The following is a 17,769-nucleotide window of genomic DNA, read 5'->3' as shown; positions in this document are numbered from 1 at the left end:
ACACATTGGAAAGATAGAATCCCCCCTGAACATATTGAAAGAAGAGGAACTCAGATGTGGACACATCATTTAATAGAAACCAATCCAACCCCTCCCCCCAACTCCTGCCGTTATACATTATTAGTCATAAGGAATGAGAATATGCCCTTAGGAAACAAATGTCAAGGAAAGTTCATGTAAGGAAACCTTAATTTACCTGTGACTTCCTCTTCTCAGTAGTGCCTGACAGATGGAGGATGTCTTGGATGATGTCTCTCCATGGTTATCAAGTCAGGTTGACTTGCAAACAATACCAAGGGGGAATTGCTAGACTGAACCTACTTGGCCAGCAGAATGCCAAAATGAGCTAGGAACAGAGCTCAGCAACATCTTTCAATGTAAAGTTTTGTTTCTCTCTAAACACCCCTGCCACACAGACCTTTGTGCCATCTGAGACAAGACTGGGGGCAGATTAGGGGACTGAGGCACCATCTGGAATAAGCGATGGAATTGCCAAAAGAACTCACTATCCAGCTCCCTCTAGGACGCAGTTAACATCCTCTACCTCTCTGTTACTCGAGAATCAAAGAGGCAGGCACAAGTAGCCACACTTAGCATTTTGCTTAAGCCGACATACTCAGGCTCCAGGCGCGCTAGTTCAGTACGGCGATGGGCAAACTTGTACAATCAGATCCATCAGCAGTTGACCACATCATCTCCATACTTGACTGATTTGTTTTTGCCCACAGAGGTGTGGGCAGGCTGGAAAAGAGAAATGCATAAGGCACTGTGATACTTGGGGAGGAGGGTCCACCTTCACCGTTCCTCTTTCTGGATAAATTATATTTTTCCCTCCTGTAGCTTCCTTTCTTTCCTTGGAGGAATTCACAAGACAAGGATATGGCTGAATTTTAGGAGCTGCTTCTCTTCCAAATAATGTACGTGCTTTTCTGAATTTAACCTTTTTTAAAGAAGTTGTCCAGTTGCATTGTTATTAAGATGATGGAAAACTGTATTATACTAATGATCAATGTCCCACTTGATGCCTTCCGTAATGAAGGAATTACAGGAGACTCCTTCAGAGAAGGCAGAGGCTGTGGTCACACATGCACACTACATAATCCACTTAGAGTGCACTTTCCAACTGGATTTTACTTGTGTGAACTGGCAAAATCCAGTTGGAAGGTGCATTGAAAGTGGATTATTTAGTGTGTGTGTGACCACAGCCTCTCTCTCTGATGGTCAGGCTTCCCAGGGCTAATTACAATTTTCACATAAATTAGGAAGAACGTCCTGACAGAGCAGTTCCTTAGTGGAACGGGCTTCCTCTGGAGGTGGTGGGCTCTCCTTTGGAGATTTTTAAGCAGAGGTTAGATGGCCATCTGATAGCCATGCAGATTCTGTGAATTTATGAAGATCGTGAGGAGGAGGGCAGGAAGGGATGAGTCGGTGCTTGGCTCTGGTAGTCCTTTCTTACATGCCCAGGGGAATGCTGAGTACCACGTTGGGATCAGGAAGGAATTTTCCTCCAGGCCAGATTGGCCCAGGGATCCTGGAGGTTTTTTTGCCTTCCTCTGGGCATGGAGCAAGGGTCCACTAGGGGAGTGGGAGGTAGCTGTGAATTTCCTGCATTGGTCAGGGGGTTGGACTAGATGACCCTTGAGGTTCCTTCCAGCTCTCTGTTTCTGTGTTTCGAAATTAACATATCCCTCCGAATCCACATTTCATGAGAATAAAACTGGCATTAGAGCATTACTTGTTATTTCCCTTAGGAAAACTACGTGAACATGACCAATGTAAACAGGCACAAGACCAAAAACACCTTAACATGGAAAATTACAAAAGTTGCCTTTTCAAATACATTTATTAACCAATGTTAACACATTTAATGACTCTATATATTGCTAGTCAGAGCAGCTTACAAAATGCCAGAATGCATCATAGAACTGGACAGCCACAATGAGTAAATTACAATGTGCATAGTGGCTAAGCTCAACACTTGGATATAGCTTTATGATTTGCAGGAAAAAACTTTAAATCAGGATTCCTAAAACAATTATATTTTCCCCTAAAACTTATACAAAACCAGGCCACAAAATATTTTTGTAGTTCTTTTGTTGGTTTTTTTTAAAAAAAAACACACAGAATTTTTCACGCTGTAGTAACTTGAAAATGTGCAACCGTGTCAACAGAGACAGGAGAAAAAAAGCCAAAAGAACACAAACCTTACTTTCATGCAGCTATCAGTTAAATATTATATATATATATATCCTGGAATGATTTTACACCAAAAAAGTTTCCACGAAAACTTGCCTTTTTAATATATATATATAGGGTTGGACCGAAGTTCTTTTGGGAAATTGGAAAAAATAATCAAAAAGATTTAGGTATTCCTTTGTTGCTTGGTGGTTTCCTTTACTGTCACAACATAAAGCCAACAAATGCTTAGTCAAGGATACAGATCACGAGATAACCCAACTGAGATGTCTTTGAGTGACAAGAGTTCCAGTGCTGAGATCGAGTTCTCCTGCCCACAAGAACTTCCTCCTCCGTTTCAATGGAGGAAGAAGGCACACCTGCTCTTGTCTCTGCATAGGGTGAATGTGTTCCATCCACCGGAATAAACAGGGCAGCTTGAGTGTGCAAGACTCAAGAGTCTCCACTACCATGTGCAAAGAATTCTAGGATCAGGGTGAAGGCGACTGTTTTGTGACTACAGTGTCCAATTTCAATTCACACTAACCTCATTCTAGAAATTATGTGGTTGTTTCTAAGTCCGTTAGTAATCACTTTGCATACAGTCTGGATTTCATTGGCAAATCACAGAAGACAGAATAGGAGCTTCATCTTTATATTGACCCTGATGAAACCTGGAGAAAATGTCCTTTAAAAAAACGAACAAAACAAACCTTTCCTCTCCTTACTTCCACTCCCGTTGTTCCATTGTGTAATCGCTTTCAATAAATATCCAAAGTCTAAATAAATATTTACAAATTGTCTAACTTTTTTAAAAAAGCTAGGGTGATTACTGGGCATTAGTTGAGTCTAAGACCATGCCTTTTTTAAAAAGAACCCTAAATGCTGAGATATTTTAAAAGAAAAGTTGGTTAAATAAAACTTTACACATATTTTTAAAAATTGTCTCTGAACATGGATGCAATTTATATATATAATATATATATATATATGTATATATACCTATACATAAAACAAACCAAAAGGAAGGTGGAGGGGGGAAGAGAAGGGGGCGAAATTCAGTTTTCAACTATCGATCCATTCCTATTGGTAACGCTTCTTTATCCAGACATTCCGCAGAAAGACAGACTTTTTTATTTTTACAAATCACAGCATCTTTAATACAAGAAAAGTAACATGCATTATTCTTCATTCTAAGTATAGGGATGGGATTGACCAATACAAACATAACTGCTCCTGTGAAGCTTAAGTGCTTTCTCCCGCCCTTCCCAATTTCAATTAATTTACTATCGAATAAGTAATGTAGATTAACGGGCAAAGACCATTTGGTGTGGGAGGGAACTCTGGGGAGGAGGCCAAGGGGACTAATTTTCAAGCCATTTTTCTTCTCGTGTCTCATCTTCACAGTTCCATGTACAACTAAATGTAAAACTGGATTTTTTTCTTTCCCTTTCCTTTGTTTCGTTTTTTTGGCTTCCTCTTTTTTTCTTTTTTTTTACAAGCGTTCATGTTAGGAAAAGGATGAAATGTGCAAAAATTTAAATATTTTTTTCTCTAAGATCCAGCTCAGCAAGAGGCTACCCCAGTCCCTTGTGATTTTTTTTTAAGCTAAAAGATCAAAGCTAATATTTTGTTATAAAAGTTATACATTGTGTGTTGGGGGGGGGAAATGAATGAAACAAACACAAACTTGGGAAGGGGGGAAATGTAAGAAAAAAATAGGCAGGACTAGCACCTGCAAGTGTCAACCCTGTTCCCAAAATTCAATCATATATACCCACTGGTTCAAACCAATAGATAATGCCTTTAAACAGTAAATTAAGCTGAACAAAAAGCAGCTCATGCGATTAACAGGTAAGTGTTACACATCAAAGGTAGTATGCTTTTTTTTCTTTTCTGTTCTAAACAATTTTATTCTTCTTACATTCAGATCTGTTTTTAAAATGTTCCTGTCATTATATTTCTGTGTCTCTATGAAACCTAAAAACGTTTGCTTTATTTTTATTTTTTATTTGCTGAAAACGCAACAGATTTTGTAGGTTTTTAATTTTAACACACACACACACACATACACACCCCCAAAAGTAATGTGCTCCAGCTCATATTCAGACCACCTTACAGACAAAAAAAAAGGTAAAAAGAACCGGGGGGGTGGGGAACTGACAACAATTTGAGAGGAGCGTTAAAACGCAAGACTGAAGTTTAAAACTGTGCAAAAAGTTCTTTATGAAAAAAGTGTTTTAAAGGCCGGTGCAAAAAAAGGGGGAGGGGGAGGATAGTGAATTCCAAACAATTCTGGCCCCCTTGGAAACAAAAAGAGACCTGCTGCGTCAGAGAGCAGCAATAAACTGGGGCGATTCCTTCTCCGCAGGGGAAGAAAACAGGCGTTCATCTTTTCCTGCGGCAGGTGCGCTTGTGCTCGGCATGCCAGTGTTCCTGCTGGCACTTGATGGAGCAGTAGGAGGTGTTCCAGCAGCAGTGGTACATCGCCTCCTCCTCGCAGTTGTAGCACTGGGAAGGAAACAAGAGGGCATCACAGTCAGAGACAGACAAATGCTCTTCCTTGCTTGCCTTAGGTCCGCTTCCTGCTGGCCCTGTGCTCTTCTCCAGACACCTCTGGCGGCGGGGCGGGGGGGCAGTGTCACTTTTTCTTAACGATTCTGCAAGTGTGAAACAACCCCACTTGTACACATACAGCTAGCATTTACAGGCCCCAGGCTGACACACACACACACGTTCCATCTGATGACCAGCAGCTAAATCACAGCCTTGCCTGTACGGTTTGCCCTGCTGTGGCTCATTCACACATGCAAGTCATCAAGTGGAAAAAATGAATGTGTGAACACATGTCAAACAACTTGGCAGCAGGGTTTGATATGTCACAGCAGTGATCCCGAAACGTGGTGCCCGGCAGTGCCATGGTGCCCAACTATGTTTCCTAGTGCCCCTTTGCTTCTTTCCAAAAACACGTTTTCCAAAGCAAAGAGCCAAATCCCGGCTTTCCTTCAGCTCATCGGAGTAGGAGAGGCTTCAGACAAATCCATGAAGCATCATTGTTAGATCTGGAGGGAACACCCACTGGGAAATAACTGCCCCCATCCTAAGAAGATGTGTGGCTTGGAACCGCCCAGCATTTTGAAACTGCCCCCCATGACAATCATTTTGTGATTCGTCCCATATCCGGTGGCAGCTATTTTGTGGGGGTGCCAACTAACTTTTCTCAGGATTCCAGGAGTGCCCACAGAATCAACGAAGGTGAGGACGCCTGGGTTAGAGGGTGCGTCTTCTGCAAGCCTGGGCTGATCCTTCACAGACAAAACCTACAGGAAGCCTGACACAAGGCCGCAGAAATACTGGAGGGAAATAACTCCTGCCACGCTCTCTGGGGAGCCCCCTTTTATGCGCTGGAAGGAAAAGCGTGAGCCACAAAAAGCATCTGTGAAGCCACCAGAAGCGACTGCTAGATCGGCCATGCTTACCCACTGCTTCTTCTTGGTCTGGGAAATCAACTGTTTGTGCTGGCTAGCTAGCTTCTTGATTTCTTCTAAAAATTCCTCTTTACACTTCTCCTTGACCTGCTTCGTCTTTCGGTCACATTCAGTCTGCATGTTCGCAACAGCTTTGTTCACTGCTTGCCTTTTTTCCTCTTCCATGTCGGTACGCAGCTGAATGATTGTTTTAAAAAAAGTTATTTGAATGATAATAGCAGAGCAAAAAAAAAAAAAAATTCCCTATAATACACACCACATCCTGCTTTGTGTATATGGGTACACCATTAGCATTCACCTTGGGGGTTTGCCTAAACTGCTGTCTGGGATAGCAGGGATTCGCACTGGTGCAAAACTGCCTCCAACAAAAATTCCTCCAAGATGGGTCTGCACTGGTGCCAACGTGTATATCAGGTGCACACAGGGCTCCCATTTACCTGCCCAGGGTGGGGACTCACCATCCCCCAGCCCCAATTTCCTACCCCCTGAAGAACTGAGGAGCAGGAGAAAAAATGGCCTCCATATAGTGACACTCTAGGAATTTCCCCCCCAGTCTCACTGGTAAAGACTGCAGAGACTGGGGGAGACAGCTTAGAACATCAATGACATAACATCCTTCCCCCAAACCCTGCCATTTCCAGGCACTGAGGAGGAGTGCTGGGAACCCTACATGGAAGCACAACTGTGGTTCCAGCATCTGATATGCATCAGGGGTGTTGTTAGGCTCACTTCATCCTGCAACACCCCTGATCCTGCAAGAGGTTCAGATGCAAACTTCCAAAAAATATTTCCTGACTGAAAGATACCCTTCATTACATTGCATGTGACAACAGAATTAGTGCCTTCTTTGCCAAACCCTGAGGGTGCAGAGTCAGGAGGATACCTTCTCAAGAGCTTCCCGCACAACCCTCTCAGTCTCCCTCTTGTGATCTGCCTTGATCCTTTCTTTGAAGTCGCTGAAGATTTTGGTGTATTTGTCGTGGCACATGTTCTGACACACCCCGTCATTATTGGTCTGGGTGCTCCGATGCAGCATTTTTGGAGAAGAGGCACTTAACTTCTTGGTCTGGGTTGAGACTGAAACCTTCTCAATGGGCTGAGGCATTGTGGGAATTTCCTGGCTTGAGCTCACGGCTTCAGTTTCAGGCTCTGGCTCCTAGGAAGAACCGAGAGAATTGTTCGTCTTGATGGTCAGTGAGGATGACCTCAAGCTTCTGGGTGAAAGGAGGTGAAGGGCTGGAATATACTGAAGCAACATGTAAGTAAGGAACCAAGATACCCCTTGCAATGTCCTCTGAAGGCAAAGGACTAATACTACCACGTTAGCCATAGCTGTACAGCACAAAAATCCAATAGCATTAACACAGATGATCATGCTGTGCTGCCTGACTAAAAAATTAAGAGGTCACCTCCAGTGTAGAAATAAATTAACTTGCCACGGGATCTGAGGAAGGGAGCTTTGACTCTTGGAAGCTCCATGCCCTGAAAACCTCGTTGGTCTCTAAGGTACTACTGGCCTCCAAGCTAGTTCTTCTACTGCAGACCAACACGGATACCCTCCCGAAACTATTGTCATGGCGGTATGTGATAGTCAGCGCTGTGATCGGGTGGAAAAGAAAATCAGATCTCTCTGATTTTGGTTGCACTGGATAATCCACGAAACTACACAAATGCACCACTTAATTTAAGTAACACCAGGGACCCCCAACCTCTCTGACCCTGTGGGCACTGTTGGTATCCTGATACAGCAAGGTGGGCTCAGACACGACATCACAGCCACAAGACGGCTGCCCGAGGGAGTGGAGCCAGCTATACGATGGCTGCCGTGGTTCGCCTTCAGACACACAGTGAAGATCGTCATGTTGTGGCAACAGCTGCTGCCCAAGCGGCGTTTCTGAAAAACTGCACAGCCAATGAAATCTCCCATGGCTGATTCGAAGCCTTGCTTGGCAAAGGCCCGCCCTGACCCCAACCACTTTTAAAAAACACTTGGGGGGGCACCAAGAGAAGTGTCAGCAGGCACCACAGTGCACACGGGCACTAGGTTGGGGACCCCTGAAAAACGTATTTTCCCATCTAATATAATATGCAGACCAGCCCGGCACCAACGCAACATTGGCCATCTCTTAACAGTGGTTAGGAAATGGGGAACAGGCAGCAGATCCATGCATTTCCTTCCTCTCCTTCCTGCACTATGCGAATGTGATGCATGCGTGAGCTTCAAACTGTGGTAAAGTCGGGATCTCTAGTTAGAATTGGGATGATTAGTGTTGACCGCATTAAACCCTGATTACGACAGAGGAAGGAGGCATGCAACATTGGCCATCTCTTAACAGTGGTTGGAAAATGGGGGACAGGCAGCAGCTCCACGCATTTCCTTCCTCTCCTTCCTGCACTGTGCGAACGTGATGCATGCGTGAGCTTCAAACGGTGGTAAAGTCGGGATCTCTAGTTAAGAGTTGGGATGATTAGTGTTGACCGTATTGAACCCTGATTACGACAGAGGAAGGAGGCAGAATTCATGTCCGAGATGAAGGGTATTTGAGGCCCTGGCCTGCTTACCATCTCTTAACCACCGTTAAAAGAATGACAACATTACATCCATGCCAAGCCAACGTGTCATGCCATTTTGTGCAATTCTGGGTCACCTAACGAGATGAATGTTGTAAATAAATAAGGAAAGCTTATGATTCCATTTTGCCAGCCCTAAGGAAATGACAACCTATTTTACATTAGGGTTGCCTGGTCTCCCCGGCCATCAGTGAAGGAGTGGGAGTGCAGGGTTGCCAGCTCCAGTTTGGGAAACTCCTGGAGATTTGGGGGGTGGAGCCTGGGAAGGACAGGGACCCCAGTGGGGTACAATGCCATAGAGTCCACCTTCCAAAGCATCCATTTCCTCCAGGGGAACTGATCTCTATAGTCTGGAGATGAGCTGTAATTCTGTGGAATCCCCAGGTCCCGCCTGGAAGCTGGCAACCCTGTTTTGCATACAGATCGGCAAACATCTATGCTTGGTAAAGCAATAATGTAAAATCGTTCAATTCTGAACAGAAGCAGAGTAAAGTGCACTCTTAAAAGAAACCCATCCTTTCTGACGTTCACACGTTTAATGAAAATGGAGCAAAAGCTGAATCTGAAATCGTAAAAGGATGCCCCTTGCAATTTTGCTCTACTCTATGTACAGGCACATGTATCAAAAGTCATGCTGTTTCTTACTTCCTTTTTGGGTTCCACGCTTTGATTACGTCTTCCTTTCTTTGCTCTTGGTTCCTGAGTAACCTTCAGCTGTGAAACAGCCAATATAGTATTAGTTCAAATAAAAAAAATTCGATTTGCTGATAGTCAACTACTCTTTTTTCTTTTGGGGGGGCAAAACTTGTTTGACCTGCAAATTACACTCTAGAAGAATACAGGCTGGTTAACAACAATAATTTCTCTTAATGCACTAAAATGTGACAAGCAAGCCAGTCTTGGAGAGGCCGCAAGGAAGACATGATGATGTAGAAATAAGTTATGGGTGAGGCCCAAGGATGATCCTGTACTTCCTCACAATGCTAGCAAGGTTCCGGAGTCTTTCAGTAGTATGGACCTCACTTGCTGTTGGCCCCTCCTTCCCTCTTCCCCCTCCGCTCACATGTCATGACCTAATTAGTCAGTTCTGTCTTTTTAACACACTACACTTTGTCATTACATTCCATGCAGCAAACAGTGGTTTGTACTAGCCTTGTAGACAAGGGCTCCAAACTGGGAATTTAGCCAGCAAAAATCCCAGCTTGCCAGTTTGGATGTAATACCAGGCTCTGCTTTCTCCACAATCTGGACATATCTGATTGTGCTGCGGTATACAAACTGAATATGCCCCTGATTCCTTAGAGGCTCATTCAACATGGGGCTAAGACATGCTTAGTGCTACATGTGAACCAAACTGCTGCCTCGCCCATTAAAACATCTTATACCGATATGTTTTTGGAGCACATGAAAAAGCCCTTCTTCGTGGGATCCTGCCTCACCTCCAAGAGAGCAAAAGAAGCACGATTATATAAACTAGAATGCACCAAGCAGAGATTCAGAACAAAGCAGAATGGCTATTACTGAGGTGTTAACAAGCCAACAATTTTCACCCGTCCAAAGTACTGTGGGGAAACCCCCCCAACAAATAGAACCCAACGAATAGAACCCACATTTATCTGAATCCAACAGGAATCAGACAACAAATGGAGCAGTTAAAATAAAGGATTCTTTGACACAGAAAATTGTTCTGTGTGATTGTTTTTAACTGGAAATTCATTTAGCTTTAGAATCCCAACCAAAACCTTAGGCATGAACCTGTGAATACATTCAGACAGCAAACTCAACCACGGTTAAGCTAAAATGTACACAAACCTGCCTCTGTTGCTGGACTAATTCCTTTCATCTTGTGCAGAACATGATGAAGGATTTCTTGTAAGAAATTAACTCTGGCTACCCATCATTTATGAACATAGATGTGGGTTTTAACTAGAGTTCATTCCCCCCCCTCCACCCTAGGGTTGCCAGCTCCAGGTTGGGAAATACCTGGAGATTTCCGGGGTAGACTCTGAGGAGGGCAGGGTTTGGGGAGGGGAGGGGCTTCGGTGGGGCATAACGCCATAGACTCCACCTTCCAAAGGAGCCATTTTCTCCAAGAGATCTCGGTCGCCTGGAGATCAGTTGTAATCCCATGAGATCCCCAGCAACCCTCTTCCACCCCCACTAGTCAGGCTTCTAAACCAGAGTTCAATCCAGGCTTAAAATCAAGGGTCACAGTGTTATGGGGGTTAACTCACATGCCTGCATTCCTGTGTTACTGGAAGCTGCAGTCAGTTTCTAATTGGGACTCTTCATCAGTCCCTGGGTGAGGAATACGCGAACATGGCACCAGTGGGTTTGTACACATTTTTAACTTAACTGTGGCTAAATTTGCAGTCATAGATGCCATATCCCTAGAGTTTCTAATAAAGCGATGGAATCCACAATGTGACATCTTTGAGATTACTCAATCAAAATCACGATATGGACAACAAAGCTAAGATGTGGCGCACACACGACTTTGCTAATGGTGGATAACACATAACTGGATGTTTCTGATAGATCCAGGTGAGCAGCCGTGTTGGTCTGAAGCAGTACAACAAATTATGAGTTCTGGGGCCCCTCTAAGGCCAACAAAGGTTTATTCATACCTTGAATAAGCCTTTGTTGGGGCGCCACTGGACTCATAATTGGTTCTGGATGTTTTTGAAGCATTCCATTCACTTTTGTTTTACCAAAGAAGAGGCCCCTCTGGATGGTGTACACAATGCCATGGAGAAACGGAGTATGAATTTTCTACTTACAAAGAAACAAGTACTACTATTTCTATGACTGCAGCAGTTTTCAAAAGCAGTCACAAGAATTAAAATGTCTGTGGCTGTCTCCACTGAAGCAGCAAGTTCATACTGAGGTCCCTCCAGGGGATCATGTGCCTCTCACAAACAATTACTTTGGAAAATATGTACTACTTATTTGGATGAACTAGCCTGTAACAACAGTACAAAGGAGAATGGCACTAGTAACAATATATCCATTAATGTTTTACACACCATGAACAGTGTTGCATATATCCAACATCATCACAGGATTGACAAGGAAGGACCCCTGTCGCTTCCCAACTCCCAGGCAGATTTTTCCCGCCAAAACTTAGATCCCTTTAGTTACTGAGGCCCGCCCTCAGTAGTGCATATTTCTTTTATGTCTTAAAAGACTTGATTGTCCCACCCTTTGACAGAGATATATTTTGGCTTTGGACCCAGCACAGGAACCTGAGGGAAAAACAGGAGCCCTCTTGTCTTAAACCCTTTAAAGTGGTGCTTGAGACTGTATAACTTTTAAAACAGAATAAAAGATTTTCATTTAACAGGCAGGGGATATATATATTGGAGAAGTCATGGTTTAGAAATGCTGAGGTAAAAGTTATATTTTGTACAGGAACGAATTCTTAAGATAAACAAGAGTGTGGTGTTGTGGCTTATTTTCAGGGATTTCTAGATCTTTTCAGTGAGAGGTATTTTGCTCAGTATGTTTCAGCAGTTTCAATATTACTTCACAGAGTTTCCTGGAGATCTGCTCTTAGAGTATCTAACTTTCTCCCTTGTGAAAACACGGTTTTCCACTACCTCCTGAGGTGTCTAAAGCTTATTCCCTTCACCACAGACCAGGGTTTTCCTCAAAGCTCAACCCCTTTTCAACTGGCAGGAACTATTCTTCTTTTCATAAGAAGCAATGCCCCTTTTTCTACTTGGCTTGATTGGGAGTTACAGCCTAACAACCCAGTCACCCTTGCCAAATCTCTCTCCCAGCGCTGATGTCTCTATAAAGCAGTTTTTAGCTTTTTGGACTTAGAATCACAATTCTCCCTCAGAGCAGTACTTATTCAATTAGGGCAAAGGAGTCTCTTCTCTCAGAAGAACCTGTCTGACCAATCCAGTCAGAACTACTGACTCCAGTGGTCTCTTTCTCTATCGGAAACGGACTCACTGGCTTGCTGACTTCAGACCAAAAGCCATTTTCCATCCAGTACACAGCTGATCATATACTTTCTCTCAGTTGACACTGGCCAATCAGAGAACATGTAGAGCAGCCAATCAAATAAGCTCTGCACTCCAGGGAACATTAACTCCTTACCTCCCAGGGCCTCTGAGCTAGCAGCATTTTAAATCCTGCTTTTCATGTGCAATCCGTCACAACATGCAAGCACAGAATCTGGTGTGCAGCGCAAAATTTGGCAACCCATTTTTAAAGAAAGACAAGTTCCTAGCTCTCATGACTTCGGAGAAAAGCTTGAAATCAATGGGAGCATGCTTGGTGAAATCTCAGAAGACACAGGCAGAACGAAGTGGAACAGAACTGGTGGATCTCAGAATTGCAAGCTGAAGCCTTGATCTGCCCACACTTTCCCTTTTTCATCCCCAAAGTCCCTGGCCAAACTGTTCCCACTCTTTGCATACCAGCATCTTAGAAACAGGCAAGCAACATGAAGCAAAATTAGCAAATATTAGCACTTCAGATATTACCAAAGGTCAGGGCTTTCTTTTTCTGAAAAAGAGGTGCTGGACCTCTGAAGAGGGAGATGAAGTTTTCAATCTGTATACCGAAAACTCAAGAACTTTTAAACATTTTAAAAAGAATTCTGTTGAAGGCGTTCTGGAACTCCCTTCTGGCATGTTCTCCCAGAAAAAAAAGCCCTGCCAAAGGTTATTCCAATTAAACATCTGGGGGTTTCCTTGCCACAGAATCCAATGAGTTAAATTGTCTAGTTTAAAGTACAAGAGGTACACAGAGGAACACAGAGCTCAAAGCATAAGGAATGGGGGGGGGGAAGAGACCACCTAGCTTTGTGCAAGTCCATCCATACCTTTCCAGGTCTACTCACCTGTTCATTGCTGGTGGAAGAAATGCTAGACTCTGCTTCCTCCTCTCCTTTGTCCTCATTCTTTGATTTCCAGAATCTGCCATCCCGAAGGAAGCGCTGGTGCAGTTCTAGCTCATCGCACGCTTTCTTCCAACCCATGCTGCGTTTCACATGCAGCCGATGTATGTTAACGGTGATGTCCTGAATGTTTTCGGAAGGGATCCAGGCCCTGCGCAGTGTAGATTAAGAGACACACGTAAGAAGGCTGGAGTGAGTGATTACATAGTATACACAGACGCTGAAATTATCTAGGACAGAGCTTTCAAAAGGAGCACACGGCACATCATTTCAGCCATCCCAATACATAAATGAGGCCAAGCTGCTTGTGCTGCTGTTGCATCACAGATCCAATGAGACTGCAGCACAGGCTGTGGATGATGGCCGCTTCTATGCCTGAAATATTTTTTAAAAAATTATAGCCTCCATTATAGCCTCAGCCCGAGCTCTTGGAGAGCTGCAGCCAGACAGAGACCAGCAGGTCTGTTTTCCTGGAAGGTACCGTTCGCGCCTCAAATGCACCTACATAATTGCCACAACAGTGCTTTTTGCTAAAAAAAAAAAAAAAAAGGAAAAGAAATCCAAACCGTGTGTGTGTGTTATGTGCCATCCAGTTGCTCCCGACTTATGGTGACCCTGTGAATTAATTACCTCCAAAACGTTCTAGCGTTAACAGCCTTGTTCAAGTCTTGCAAACTGAAAACCATGGCTTCCTTTATTGAGTCAATGCATCTCATGTGGGGTTTTCCTCTTGGCCTTCAACTTTTCCTGGCATTATTGTCTTTTCCAGGGACTCTTGTGTTCTCGTGATGTGACCAACATATGATAGCCCCACTTATTTTAGCTTCTGGGAACAATTCAGGCATGATTTTGTTCTAGAACATACTTATTTGTCTCTTGGTCGGTCCACAGTCCCCATAAAACTCTCCTCCAACACCCCATTTCAAGTGAACCAAAAATTCTTATGTATCCCCAATTTACCCATTTTTATACTGAATTGTGTAAATGTGTCATAAGCAGAAATCCAATCTTTTTGCCGTAAGACTTGCATTTGTGCGTATATTTCTGACACCCTATGCATGTTTTTTCCACGCAAAGTTCCTTTTTTTAAACAAAGGAAAAGGAAGAAAGATTACCTGACAATTGTTCCAGACCTCTAGTGTGAAAAGGGCACTGCTCACAAAGAAAGGCAAAGGAAAGGGTGCTGTTACGCTCTAAGCAATTCTTCTGCGCAACCCTCATCTATTTCATGGCCTCTGTCAACAATAGGGGTGTTTGTTGCAGTACGGAGACCCATTAGGGTAATATGAAGTTGCGATGCAGCTCCTCAGGTAAGGATATCATTATTTTTTCCTGCAGTTCTGACCTCTCTCATCTGTATTTGTACCTGCTAAGCTTCACAACAATAAGTGCTGTTCTTTTATTCAGATGGCTGTTTGAAAAATGGTTCATGCAGACATTAACGCACAGTCTTTTATTTGAAAGGGAGCATCCTTGTGGCAATCAAGGAAGTGGAATCTCTCGCGAATCGCTTAGCAGTGTCAATTTTCCCCCCTCTCAAATCATGTAAGTGCGAAAAGAGGGGGGAAATGCTTTCGACAAAGTTTGTGATCATTTCAGTTCAGCTGCAGGAAGGGAACTGAACACTATCATAAGCTGCCAGCGTGAAAAGTACCTTTGGTGGTGATGGCCGAAAAAGCGAACGTCAACCTGATTGTCCTCTTTCTGCATGACTTTGGCAGGCCAGAATCCAAACCCTTTCATTTTAGCCCAAACTAGCTCGTGATTGGGTATCTGGAAATTACAGAAACAGGTTAAGTTTATAGTTCTTATCTCTGATGAGGTTCAAAGTACTGAATTTCAGCCACATAATAAAAATGATAAAAAATAACAATAGTTTTACCTGCCTTTAAAAAAAAAAGAAAAAAAGACTTGGTTTCTTTTCTTCTTTTTTAATAACCCAGTGTAGGAAAATTCCTACAATGCAGGATAAGGTTTGGAGGAGGAACGGATTGACTTTTAACATCACGAGTGAGATGGCTGCATTATATTTTCCAAATGAAGAAGAGTAGCTTTTTATACCCTGCTTTTTTCTACCCTAAGGCATCTCATAGTGGCTTACAATTGCCTTCCCTTCCTCTCCCCACAACAGGAGCCTTGTGAGGCAGGTGGGGCTGAGAGACTTCTGAGAGAACTGTGACTGGCCTGAGGTCACCCAGCAGGCTTCACTTGGAGGAGTAGGGAATCAAATCCGTTTCTCGAGAGTCCGCCGCTCTTAACCACTGCTTTCTATGGTTGTAATTAAAGGATTCCGACAATACGAACATGTTCCTTCATGGTTTTTAATCCAACCAAGTGCCTCCCCCTCCAAAAAGAATCCTATTAAAACTGCATTCCAAATTATCTTTGCTTCCCATGATTTTGATTTATTATACTGCACAGTATTGGCGGGGCTGCATTATCATTGGATTTTTATAGTGCATAAAAACTATTCTAAGGCCTAGGGAACATCAATGGGAAGAGGATATTAGAAAACAAATTGTCAGATGGGCGAGAGCACCCATGTCATCACGACTGCTCTCCAAGGCCACGGCAAACACTAGAGAGATTGAGGACTCCAATCGACGTTACGCGTGACCCAAACTGTGGTACACACCACGTCAGGGAACTGTCATTCACAAGGGCCGTGGAACCAGTTTCTGCTCCCATGCACGGGATGGGAGGGTATCAGGGAACTGTCATTCACAAGGGCCGTGGCCGGGATGGGAGGGTGAGGGGCTTCAGCCTTCTCTCCTGCATCATTTTCTACAACCTACACAGCTGCAGCCAAATAGGGTCACACAAAATATTTAGATTCAGGTGGGTAGCCACGTTGGCCTGATGCACTAGAACAATATTTGACTCTTAAAGGTGTCACGGGACTCAAAGTTGGTTCTACATAGTATTTAGTTAAGCCCTGAGGATGTCTTCCTGCAGAGCTTCCAGTGTTTGCAGTATCCTCAGGGTGCTTCTGTTTGTTTATTCTAGCTTGTCTCGGAACCCAAATTACAGACTAAGTAACAAGTGAAACAGCATCATCAGCAATAAGGCACCTTATTTATAAATCACCTAAATTACTGGACAGGTGCAAAATATTATAGAAAGGAAGACGATTCTGTGCCTAGCGGACTCACAATGTAAAATGGATGTGCACAACAGGAAGGGCAGGGAACTGAATGGGGAAGGACACTCCCAAGCCTAATTCATTGGCTAAGCGGAAGCAGCCAGGCCTCATGCCTGCATCCAATACCAGGGAAAGGGCCACAACTCATTGACAGAACACCCGTCTAATGGGCTGCATGCGTACTAGTGTTTGTACCTAACATCTGGTATTTAAAGACAGACTGACTCTGTACACATGGCTTTCATGGCTAATAGCCATTGACAGGCTTATCCACTATGCCTAATACTTTTCAAAAGAGCTACTGGCACAGTGCAGCAGTGAATTCCAGAACTTAATTGTACAATGTGTGAAGAAGTAAGATGAAGAAATAAACTTACACAAGGATAGCAGAACCAATTGTCAGGACGCGCATTTGATAAATAAAAACAATTCTTGCAAAGCTGAAGTTCATCCAGCTGAAAAAAAGAAGCGCAGTGTCAATAATATACTTCTTGTGATACTGAAAAGCATTCTTCTAACAACTTGAAAATGAGAAATTGCAGAATAAGGTTTTTTTTCCATGCTGGCCTCTGTGTTCTGCAGAACCACACCGGGGAGCATCAACTAAGCAAAACACCGGCTTCAGGAATAATTTATTCTTTCAAACGGTGATGCTAAAACTTATTTAATATTTTTAACAAGCCATGACATATATATAAGAATAATTATCACACTGAAAAGAATTTCCAAAAGCTCAGAACTAATTGGGGTACAAAGGCAGAGCAAGCATGATAGCTGTCATTACTGCTATTTAGGTGTCTTGGTTTTTCAATTCAACTAGAACATGGCTTCAAGGTTTCAATCAATCAATCAATCAATCAAACAACAAGAAAACGTATGTGGCCTAGATGAGTGCACATGGGCTATCTGGAAACTGAGAAGCCACCCCATACGTCACCACTCCATTAACTAATCGGCCATTTTGCACACATTGGATCATAAATTTTTTAAGTGCCTGAAAAGGAACTTCATTTTTTCATTTTGCATTTGCGCAATTTCTAAAACGAATAAAATGAATTCAATAGCAGTTCGGAAAGGTGTAAATAGGAGAAACAAATGTGACAGATATTATTAAAGCTTGGGTCAACAGCACTTCTCATGATACTATCGATATCGCATTAAGGGCTGCGCTGGATTTCTTTAATCCCAGGGTATCTTGCAGGATGAATATGACCGGTTTTTATATAAATTATCTCGAAGCCAAACGGCATTGCCAAGCAACTGGCTTGATGAAGACTGCTCACCTCGTGGCAGGTATCTTTGTAAAGCATCCTGGCTATATCCGCTTGCTCACTGTCCGCTGTGAATCAAAACACATATAAATGTATAAATCACAACTAAGTAAGTGCTTGTACAGATTTCATGCAACAATGAACATGCAGTCTCTGTTTAGCTCCAAGGGCTTTAAAAAAAGGGATTCACAGCAGAGTTGGGCTTTAGAG

At 43.2% G+C, this 17,769-nt stretch overlaps 1 protein-coding gene across 6 annotated transcripts in view; it reads right to left on the bottom strand.

The window, feature by feature from the left end:
* Positions 1-3,304: 3,304 nt before the first annotated feature.
* ZMYND11 (zinc finger, MYND-type containing 11) overlaps positions 3,305-17,769 on the bottom strand; it is a 133,216-nt gene continuing 118,751 nt past the window's right edge. For 5 of the 6 annotated variants that reach the window (XM_015418830.1, XM_015418834.1, XM_015418832.1 and 2 more), the window contains 8 exons: positions 17,572-17,627; positions 16,666-16,743; positions 14,801-14,919; positions 13,090-13,297; positions 8,880-8,948; positions 6,547-6,819; positions 5,655-5,840; positions 3,305-4,686 (listed from right to left, as the gene is read on the bottom strand). In XM_015418830.1, the coding sequence (XP_015274316.1) occupies positions 4,564-4,686; positions 5,655-5,840; positions 6,547-6,819; positions 8,880-8,948; positions 13,090-13,297; positions 14,801-14,919; positions 16,666-16,743; positions 17,572-17,627 (1,112 nt within the window). In that variant the 3' untranslated portion in view covers positions 3,305-4,563. The remainder of the gene's footprint in view (positions 4,687-5,654; positions 5,841-6,546; positions 6,820-8,879; positions 8,949-13,089; positions 13,298-14,800; positions 14,920-16,665; positions 16,744-17,571; positions 17,628-17,769) is intronic. The other variant, XM_015418833.1, reaches the window with a different exon arrangement.

The sequence above is a fragment of the Gekko japonicus genome, unplaced genomic scaffold (assembly GCF_001447785.1).
Source record: "Gekko japonicus isolate JY-2015 unplaced genomic scaffold, Gekko_japonicus_V1.1 scaffold1480, whole genome shotgun sequence".
Lineage (NCBI taxonomy): Eukaryota > Metazoa > Chordata > Lepidosauria > Squamata > Gekkonidae > Gekko > Gekko japonicus.
This window is presented reverse-complemented; position numbering and strand designations above follow the sequence as displayed.